Genomic DNA, 10,711 nt, shown 5'->3' with positions numbered 1-10,711 from the left:
ATAAAGCAATGCACGCCTGGGCTGCTGCTTGAAGGGCTGTATCTTCCAGAATGGCGAAAGGTCTGGAAACCACCGAGCCCAGGCTGGGAGAAGCATCTTAGAGGGCTGGGTATGTTTAGCCGAGGGAAGAGAAAGTGAAGGTGTGACATGATAGCCTTGGTTAAACATTCGGAGGGGTGTCACATTGAGGATGGAGGAAGCTTGTTTTCTGCTGCTCCAGAGAATAGGACCCAATGGAGCAATGGAGGCAAGCTCCAGGAAAAGAGATTGCAGCTCAACATTAGGAGGAACTTCCTGATGGCAAGAGCTATTTGACTGTGGAATACATTGCTGCCTTAGAGTTTGGTGGAGTCTCCTTCTCTGGAAGTCTTTAAACAGAGGCTGGGTGGCCATCTGTCCCAGGGAGGGCTTGGACTGTGTCTTCCTGCATGGCAGAAGGGAGTTGGGCTGGATGGCCCTTCTTGGATGGCTCTTCCAACTCTATGATTCTAGGCCTAGTTGATTCATCCAAAGTTCTGGAGGCTTTTATCTTCCATTGCGTTGTTTACAAGGTGATGCAATGTATATATGCAAGAAGGCCCTCCTTCATCCACCATCTTGAAGGAGAGAAAGGCCAGCCAGCAAAAACAGGCCTCCGACTCTGCTGGACTTTTCCCCTTCTCCATTGCCATTCCCTTCTCCTTTCGTGTCTTGTCTTTTTTCAGATTGTAAGCCTGAGGGCAGGGAAATGTCTAATTAACAAATTGTAAGCCGCTCTGATGGCCTTTTGGCTGAAGATCGGGGTATAAATAAATAAGTATTATTATTATTATTATTATTATTATTATTATTATTATTATTATATTACAGAAAGAGATTCCAGCTCAACATTAGGAGGAACCTCCTGAGAGTAAGGGCTGTTTGACAGTGGAACACATTCCTTCCTCGGAGTGTAGTGGAGTCTCCTTCCTTAGAGGTCTTTAAGCAGAGGCTGGATGGCCATTTTTCAGAGATGCTTTGGTTGAGAGTTCCTGTGAGAGGGACATAAATATGGCTGAACTTATGCTTTCTTGCTTTCTGCTTCTGTACATGGCTTTGCAAAAGAATCAGTGGTTACAGTAGACTCATAGAATGAGCTACAGAGTAAAAGTGCATGGGCTACGATGGCTCCTACCTTTTGCTCCTGTGTGTAACCATAGTACACACTCACCCCTCCTTTCTCTAGAGAGCTCTGAAGACAGTGCTTGGCTCTGCTGTGGCCTTGAAGGGAACAGGATCATCCTAGCAAGTATCTCTTTGCATTCCAGACTCCAAGCAAATGTCATGCCAATAAGAAAGTGTCTGAACACTGCATGGACAGTGAATGCAACCAATCACCTGATGTTGAGACAATAGCCAATTAACTGCCTGTGGTATAATCATGTGTGTACTAAATAGCCAATTAGGCTAATGCTATGTAAACAATGAACTGTGTTTTGCTATAAAAACGTTTGGAAATGGCTATTGGGGGGGCAGCCATTTTATCACCATCTGCTGGTGTGCTGTCGCCTTGGCCAATCAATAAAGTGCGTATTGCCTATGGACATTTCCGGTTCTCGTGTCTCACTCAAGGACACTCCTTTCAAATGAACATGTTGGGAATGTTTTCCTAACACCTGCATGGCAGAAGAAGGAGGTTGGACCGGATGGCCCTTCTTGGGGTCTCTTCCAACTCTAGGATTCTATGATTCTCTTTATATAAGCAGCCTTGGGGGAACTGATTGCTTTACAAGACCAGGTCTTTTCCTAATGTGCCGTGCTGCTTTTATTATTTGCTTTTGAGTCAATGGTTTTATTTCTATGGACACTGATACTGGTTGAGATCCCACATCTGGAGACACGCATGCACCCTATGGCTATATCGCCCAACACTGCTGTCTAGACCACCATGCCAGCAGCACAGCCATCTCCATGTTGTTGGAAAACAGGGAGCAGAGATGCATCTCACAAAGCCTCTGTAGCTGGACATGCAGCATCTGGCATAGGCTGAAATCTCCGGTAGTCTCTCTGCAGATGATGTCCTTGCAGCATGTCCAGATACAGGAAAAGAGCAGGAGGCATCTCTGCTCACTTCCCTTCTTTCCAGCAACACAGAAATGACCGTGTTATCAGCTTACATGGTTTGCAAGGTCTTTGCATTTTGGCCCTTGCATTTACAGGTGATTTTACCTGTCATTCTTTGTTTCGTCATCCACCTTGAGTTCTAACTTGGGGAAGCAGATGAGGTATAATCACAGTGAGGAGATGTCGTGTGCCCACATCAATTCCATTTGTGGCTTCATGAGTGATGGGGAGACCCAGAAGAGGTGACCCCTAGGAGCCAACTCACAGTGGTTCTTTCCTTGGTTTGGTCTTAGAGGCATCTCCCTTCCCAGGTTCTAGGTTGGTGGTGCATAGAACCCGATGGCACCTGGACGGAGTGTGTGTCATCACCCAGGGTGCCAAGACCAAGCCTGCCATCAACCCTCCCTCCCCTGGCGCCCACCACAGACCACCCTCTTCAAGCTTCCCCCTTCCATCTTCAAGCCAGTTTCCAGTCCTTTGCTCTTTATTGAGATGTCAATCTTATAAACAGAATTTCAGGGGTTTGGAAGATGGAGAGAGTTGCGCAAAAAGGAGTCTTGGAGCTGTGTGGAGCAGGCTGGAACAGGAGCAAGGGTGCGCGTGAGCGTGGCACGGCGAGGCGAGGCGGCTGGAGCCGAGGCAAGGGGTGGCCGTCTGGGCTGCTGGTGTTGACCACCGGACTCGCAGGAATGTCTCCGAAGGCACTTTACTGCACACCCTCCATCATCTTGAGGAACTCTGTGGGAAGAGGAAAGAAGATCCATCAGCCGCGAAGATGGAGTGGGGCAGCCAAGCAAAGGACTGGTTGGTGACCTAGCGCAAGCGCTGAACCAGAGACCTGCGCAGTGGTCCTTATGTCCAGCCACCCATAGACTCAGCCATCCAGAATCGCATACCACCAAGTCCCAAGGTGTAAAGCTTTGATGGTGTCTTCCTGCATGGCAGAATGGGGTTAGACTTTACGGCCCTTGAGGTCTCTTCCAACTCTATGATTCTATGAAACCTCCAAAGAAGGAGACTCCACCACAGTCTCCGAGGCAGGAGTGTCTTCCTCTATCGAACAGCACTCACCATCAAGAAGTTCTTGCTAATGTTTAGGTGGAATCTCTTTTCCCGTAGTTTGAGCAATGGGTTCAAATTACAGGAAAAGAGATTCCACCTCAGTATTAGGAAGAACAGATGCTGCTGCCTTGATGGGTGGCGAAGTCTCCTTCTTTGGAGGTTTTCAAAGGCTGGATGGCCATCTGTCCCAGGGAGGGCTTGGATTTTGTGTTCTTGCATGGCTGAAGCAGGTTGGACTGGATGACCCCAGGGGGTCTCTTCCAGCCCTATGATTCTATGATTCTTAGAGCTGAAATCAGACTTTTTGGCTGGGAAGATGTTCAGGGAGCTGGATGTAGCCAGGTGGAGTTGACAGCAGCAGCAAGAGATGCCAGGCCTGTTGCTCTGCATCTCTGGTCTATTGGTTGAGGGTGCAAATCAAAGGGAAGCCCCAGGACCTTGGTGAGATTAAGCTAAGGTGGGCAAATGTTGGAGGTTAGGGGGCCATGTTGCAATTGCATAGCCTTCTGGGCCTCTCTGGGCTGTTTTATTCAACACCAAGTGACCCGAAAGTGGAAATAAAAGGGAGGCCAGGGGGCCGTATGTGGCCCACAGCCGATTCTTTCTGCACCCTGGACTATGGGAATGGGAATGAATGGGTGCATGGCCTGGGCACATTGCTGCAGATCCATCTCCCACCCACTGAGGAGGTCAGCCCTGTTGGAGCCACTCACCATCAAAGTCAATCCGGCCGTCGTTGTTTTTGTCTCCGTCCTTCATGAGTTCCTCAATCTCCTCTTCAGTGACGCTCTCCCCGGATGCCCGGAAGATCTCCACCAGCTCCTCAGCGTCCAGGTAGCCATCGGCATTCCTGTTGCAGGGGACAGTCATGAGCCGGGGAGGTTTGAGCTTCTTGACTTCCCACTGACCAGAGGGACAATCCCACCAGCAAAAGATCTGAGAGAGGAGGGCCCTGCAACACCTCACTAGTGAAAACTGGGACACGAGTGGCCAAACAACAACAGCGTGTGGCCCAGATAGGAAATGTCATTAATAAGGCCAGAAGAAGCTGCAGCAGCTTGCTTTTGTCTGAGTCTACAGCTGAAGGACAAGATTCTGGCCCCTTTTCTCCTCTCTTGAGTTAATTGAATGCAAACTCCTTTTGCACTGTGACCTCAGTTTGCATCTGAAGATGAACTGGGAAAGTGGGAAGAGGAGAGAGAAATGGGGGGATTTTAAAAGCAGCTGGAAAAGTTCGACAGCAGGGGGTTAATTGGACCCCCCCCATATCCATGGATTCATCCGCCAAGACTTCAAAATATTCAAAAAATTATAAACAAATAAACAAAAAGCAGACCTTAGTTTTGCTGTTTTATATAAGGGACACCATTTGACTAAGCATCCATGGATTTTGGGTCTTCCTGGAACCAAACCCCAGTGGATATACCAAGGTCGCACTGTATTTCAAGTTGTTGCTTATTTATCTCTATTGCCATCCATTTACATTCTGGGGTTTGTAGTTTGTGGCTTCAACTGGCCCAGCTGGCATGGACATTTTTCAAACCTTTCAATCTGGGATTTCCCTGGTTTTCCAGGACAAAAGGTAAGCCTATCCTCGCACTTCCTTCTGGGGTTGGCACAGCTGAGCAGTGGGGCATGTGCCCCATAAGGCCTGGTCAAGCATACAGGACGCCCAGCGGTGCCCCTTGCAATGTGCGCATGCCATGGCTGGTGAGAAAGCTGAGACGTTCCCTGGGAGGTGATAGTGGACACCGGCACAATTAGCCACCTTGAAACTTGAGAGGAGCGGCGGAGGCTGAGCCAGTTGGACACTCTGTGGAGAACAGCTTCTAGAAAGGACTGCGGTCTTGCCTTGTTTTAATGGCAGGCTGGAAGGCAAGTGGGGAGCCCAAGGGGGGACTCTGCATCCAAGCCTTCAAGCAACGGCTGGTTCTGCTTGTGCACATCCACGCTCAGCCTCACCGGCTACCCAAGAGGGAATGCCAGGGCATCCAGACACACCAGACATGATGCCACATCAGGTCCAGGTGCCATTTCTGAGCATTTTTGGTCCCAACTTGACCAAAGGTGGGTGAAAAAGCATGACTAGGCATGCTCCTTTTCCAAGATATGCCCTACTTTTCATCCTTTCTATTCAGGAGTAGTTACAATATGTTCTCCATGCTAAGAAGCATGAATGCAGTCAAGAAATAAGAAGAAGACTGGGAATGGGAGGGGCAGCTATAAAAGAACTGGAAAAGATACTGAAGGGCAAAGACATATGACTGAGCACTAAAGTCAGAATGATCCAGGCCATTGTATTCCCCATCATCTCCATGAAAGGATGTGAGAACTGGACAGTGAAGGGAGCAGACAGAAAGAAAACCAACTCCTTTGAAATGTGAGGCTGGAGAAGAGGACTTAGGATCCCATGGACAGCCAAGAAAAGAAACAAATGTGTTCTTGAACAGGTCAGACCAGGGTTCTCCTTTGAAGCAAAGATGATCAAGCGGAGACTATCCTATTTTGGCCACATCATGAGAAGGTATGGATCACTAGGAAAAACAATAATGTCAGGAAAGGTAGAGGGGAGAAGAAAGAGAGGAAGACCACAAACCAGATGGATAGACTTGATCAGGGCATTAGGGGCAGGGGCTTGTTGCAGGATCTGGGCAAAACTGCAGCGGAGGAGAGGGGTTCTTGGAGATGGCTCATCCACAGGGGAGCCATGAGTCCAAACTGACTCAAGGGCAGCTAACAACAACAACTACAAGAAGTTTGAATTTGCATTTATATTGGTGTTGTTAGTTTTTATTTTGCAATGCCCTACGTTGTTCTTAAATGCCCTACATTTTGCAGATCCTTGCCCTCCTTTGCCGTTAGGACACCTGGTCATCCTGGTGAAAAGGCTTAACAGGAACATTTCTAGGTGCTTTCCTGGCATTTGAGGCCATGGGGGGTGTTAAAACCACCTGGAAATTGACCCTAAAATATGTTTGAAATGGGGCAAGGGGGCAAACCAACCCCAGTGGAAGTGAGGGCCTAAGTGCTTTTTGACATCCTCCTGTCTCTCCTGCCAAGGAGTGGAACTTCCTGTCCTCACCTGTCAAAAATGCGGAAGCATTCGGCCAGCTCCTCCTCGGACTTTCCCTTGGCATCCTCTTTCATCTGGCGCACCATCATGACCAAGAACTCTTCAAAGTCAATGGTTCCGCTGCCTGTGGGTTGGGGGTAGACACATGTGTTTGTCAGCCATCACGGCCCCTCTCCATCACCCCCCACACCCCAAAGATGACCACTGGCTCCTCACCATCCTCGTCCACCTCCTCTATGATGGCATCCAGCTCTTCCTTGGTGGGCGTCTGGCCCAGCATCCTCATGACGGTACCCAACTCCTTGGTGCTGATGTCTCCGCCGCCATCAGCGTCAAACATGTCAAAAGCAGCTTTGAATTCTGCAAGCGAGAAGAGCCAGGCAGGGATTGAGATACAAAGCAAGTGCAGGCAAGGAACCAAGCACTGGGGCAAATGCTACCACCAGCATGGGCTGTGAACTGGCTTGTGGAAGGGTGCTCCCCTGCTTCTGTGGGTCATTGTGGTCTTTGTACATCGACTGGCATTGTGCGTTTCAAGGTTTGTTGTTGTTGTTGTGTGCCTTCAAGTCAATTCTGACTTATGGCCAACCTAAGGTGAACCTACCATGACTGCTTTTTTACAGGTTTCTTCAGACGTTTGCCATGGCCTTCCCTTGAAGCTGAGACAGTGTGACCTGCCTAAGGTCATCCAGTGGTCTTACATGGTCAAGCTGGGAATTAAACCCTGGCCTCCAGAGTCATAGTCCAGCACTCAAACCACTACACCTTGCCTTTGTTGTTGTTAATAGAGGCTGGATGGTCATCTGTCAAGGGATGCTTTGATTGGGAGTTCCTGCATGGCAAGATGTGGTTGGACTGGTTGGCCCTTCTTGGGGTCTCTTCCAACTCTATGGTTCTATGATTCTATTCTATCATTCTATGTTGTTGTGTGCCTTCAAGTCCTTTATGACTTATGGAAACCCTAAGGCAACCCTGTCATAGGGTTTTCTTGGCAAGATTGGTTCAGAGGAGGTTTGCCATGGCCTTCCCCTGAAGCTGAGAGAGTGTGACTTGCCTAAGGTCACTAGTGGGTTGCCTTAGGGTTGCCGTAAGTCAGAAATGACTTGAAGGCACACAACTGCAACAACAATATACGATAACCATCTTTAAACATGGAGCCTGCTTGTTTTCTGCTGCTTTAAAGACTAGGAAACTTCATTTAATCATCATTTTTATTAGGTTTCTAATACGGCTGTTTATTTAATTGCTTTATAACTTTTTATTTTCTCCACTGTTTTCACTATATTTTGTTTTAATGCCTGAGCTGCACTGGGTCCCACTGTCCAGAGAATAACGCAAGGTGTGGATTCAATAAATATAACTAAAAATTACATCAGGGGGGGAAACTACTTAGGGAAGGAATGGAACCATGCAGCTAGCCAGATTACCTGGGACTGCTACTCACCACCGAGGCTGCATCCACACTGGAGAAATAACCTGGTTTGGTACCACTTTAACACTATCTGGCCCAAGGCTATGGAATTCTGGGAGTTGGAGTTTGTTGTGGGGCCCACTCCAACTCCCAGAATTCTATAGCCTTGAGCCAGGGCAGTTAAACTGGTGCTAAACCTAGTCATTTCTCCAGTGTGGATGCAGCCAAAGTGTGTTGGCTGGGAGAGCTGATGGGAGTTGCAGTCCATCACAATCTGGAGGGCTATTGGATTCCCACCTTGATTGAGGGGCTTCTGCAACCCCTTGAAAGCAGCAACGGGACCCCAGGACACTTTGGGGGCTTTAGTGAGGCAGAGGCACAGTCTCCCCCATTCTCTGCTCCCCATATGGGACAAGGGCAGGGTAACCAGGCATCCTCCTTTTCCAATGCAGCCTTTTGCCCTGCTGGAATTCCGAAATGTCCTCCATTTTGAGAATGATTAAAAAAGCAAGAATTTACATTTGCATGAGTTTTCTTAGCTTTTTATTTGGTCATGTTGTGCCTTCTTGTCTTGAATGTCCTACACTTTGTGGTGCCTTGTCCTCCTTTGCGGTGATGACATCTGGACACCCTGGGCAAGGGGTCAGGACTGGGCCAGAAGGGAGCAGCAGATTTGCCCCACTGACCTTTGGGCTCCAGGATTTCTCCTCTTGCAAGAGGCAAAGGAGCTGTCTGACATGCCACCCAGGGGTCCCTTCTGGGCCTGCAATAGAAGAGACCCTCCACTTTTCTCCAGCCCTGGCAGCGGTCAAGCACTTGACCCTCCAGACCCCTGCTCTCTTTCTCTCATTTGGGGCCTTTGGTCCTCTGGAAAGCTGGATGGCTGCTGTGTCTAGATGTTTGTGATGCTCTCTATGCTATTACACACATTTCTTCTTTTATCTCCCTCCTGCCTTCTCTCCAGCCCTTTGTTTTTAATAGGATCGCTACTTTTGCTTTTTAAATTGGTTTTGTAGTTGTTGTGTGCCTTCAAGTCAGTCCTGACTTAGGCAACCCTAAAGCAAACCTATCAAGGAGTTTTCTTGGCAAGTTTCTTCAAAGGGAATTTGCCATGGCCATCCTCTGAGGCTGTGAGAGTGTGACTTTCCCACGGTCTCCCAGTGGGTTTACATGGCTGGGCCAGGATTCGAACCACCATCCCACACTGGATGTCTAGTTGATTTTTTTTAGCTTGATTCTATTCTACTCTGCAGGGTAAAAAGGCAGCCTAGATAATGAATCCTTTGGCTAAGCATCTCAGTTCCAGCCTTGGCAATGGTCAAGCATTTGACCCTCTGAGGCCCCTGTTGACCACCCCACTGGGGGATCCTTGACCAGCTAGGTAGTGCCTAGCCTTTTCCTTACCCCCCCCCTTCCCGGGACTCCCTCCGCCTTACCTGCAATCATCTCCTCGCTCAGGTAGGACCTGGCCTCCGCCTGCTGGTCCGTCTGGAAGGCAAGCACACAGAATGTCAACACTGGTCCAGAGGGAGGCCCAGATGCCCCCCACTCAGCTCCCTCCAAACTCCACCAAGGCACCCCAAGGGGGCTGTTTCTCAGGACCCTCCTTTCCTCCTTGGGTCAGTTGGACCCCTGAAGCCCCTCCTGCCCTGGGCCCTGGGCCTTGGTACTGAGAGGGACCTGAATCACCCCCAAACCATGGGGGCACCTCCCTGCAAAGGGATTCCTAGCACCTGGGCCTTGGGGCCCTGGGAGGCTAGCACTGTCATATGGGCATGGCAGGAGAGGCCCATGCCAAAAATGCATCAAACCACTACCATTCCTAAAGGGCAGTTGCTTGCACCACAGCCCCTCTAGCAAGTCCTGGGGCCATCTGCTCTCTTAGGGCTCCTTGGGCAAGCAAAGGGCCGCTTGGTTTCCAGTGATGAAAGGTCTGCCCAGCTGTTAGCATCTCTGCAAAGGTCCTGGGGTCCTCTTTCAAGGAGTGGGGCAACTGATGCCCGCTTCCACCCTGGTCTTGATCTTCCTTCTTTCCGCCCGGGTGCCATCGTCCACCCAGATCTTCTGGGTCCGGCTGGTGAGCCTCAAGAGGCCTCCCATGGTGGTGGCAGCCAGCGCCGTCCAGGATGGGCGATGCGCCTTGAGCCGGACTATTCTTAGCAGTGCCTCTGGACCGCCTTGTAAGGGGAGCAACAGGCTGGACGCCAGCTGCTCCAGCACCTGTTGGCTGTCGGATTGGGTTACTCCTTCGAGCCTTTGGGTCTTGTCTCCTTTCCGGCCAATTCTTGTGACCAGAGGCTCATTTTTCTCTCTGGCTGTGCTCTTCGTGTCCTTGGCCAGATCCTGGGAGAGCTCTGGGCCCCAGTCGGAGGCATCCAGACCCTTTTTCTGCAGAGTCCTGGCCTGGCTCTTCCACCCCAAACTCCACAAGGAAGGAGATTTGACCAAGCAAAGGAGACTGGCACTCTCTCTTCCATCAAAAGTGGTCTCTTTCTGCCAACTCCCTCCCAGGAGTGTCTCAGTGCTCCTTCTTTGCTTCCCTCCCCAGCCACCTTCATCCACCCCAATCCCACCCCATTGCAGCCCCCAGACCAGCAGCCTCGGCCAAAGGGTCCCAGTGTCTGCTCAGCCCCACACAGAGCTCTTGCCAATTGTGCACAATCCACGGTCTGGTTTGGCATCCTTGGGAGGAGGTCCAGCTCCAACCGTCTTGGCCACCACCGCCTTCCTCACACACATATGGGGCCTTCATGCCCATGGTTCGACCATGCTTGCTTACCATGTTGGCAGATCAAGGCACCCCACTGCAACCCAGAAAGACAAGAACCGTCACCAAGTCCCACTTCTGCTGCTCCAAAGCAGAGGGCAAACCACCTCGTCCAGGGGGCTGGCAGCCCAATTTGTACCCCATCATTATCTGGGCAGGGACCAGCAATTGGATGCTGGTGAGAGGCAGCTCTCTGGATGGCCAATGGCCTTCTTCCTCGCCTGCCCATTGGTCAGTGAGGCATTTGACCAAATTTAGGAAAGCCACTCCTGACAGTGTCCAGCTGGGCTCAGGGAGCCTCAGAGAGAAATCCTAC

General features: G+C 50.2%; 1 protein-coding gene across 1 annotated transcript; it reads right to left on the bottom strand.

Annotated features, from left to right (window-relative positions):
* Nucleotides 1-2,548: 2,548 nt before the first annotated feature.
* TNNC2 (troponin C2, fast skeletal type) lies at nt 2,549-10,548 on the bottom strand. The gene is made up of 6 exons (XM_042462597.1): nt 10,408-10,548; nt 9,065-9,116; nt 6,434-6,577; nt 6,227-6,341; nt 3,858-3,994; nt 2,549-2,820 (listed from the first exon to the last, which is right to left on the bottom strand). Exons 1-6 carry the CDS (start codon nt 10,408-10,410, stop codon nt 2,789-2,791), a joined length of 483 nt encoding a protein of 160 aa, XP_042318531.1. The 5' UTR covers nt 10,411-10,548; the 3' UTR covers nt 2,549-2,788.
* Between the last annotated feature and the right edge of the window lie 163 nt (nt 10,549-10,711).

Source organism: Sceloporus undulatus, chromosome 4, assembly GCF_019175285.1.
Source record: "Sceloporus undulatus isolate JIND9_A2432 ecotype Alabama chromosome 4, SceUnd_v1.1, whole genome shotgun sequence".
NCBI classification, from domain to species: Eukaryota; Metazoa; Chordata; class Lepidosauria; order Squamata; family Phrynosomatidae; genus Sceloporus; species Sceloporus undulatus.
Note: the sequence above shows the minus strand (reverse complement) of the source record. Positions and strands in the feature narration are given on the sequence as shown.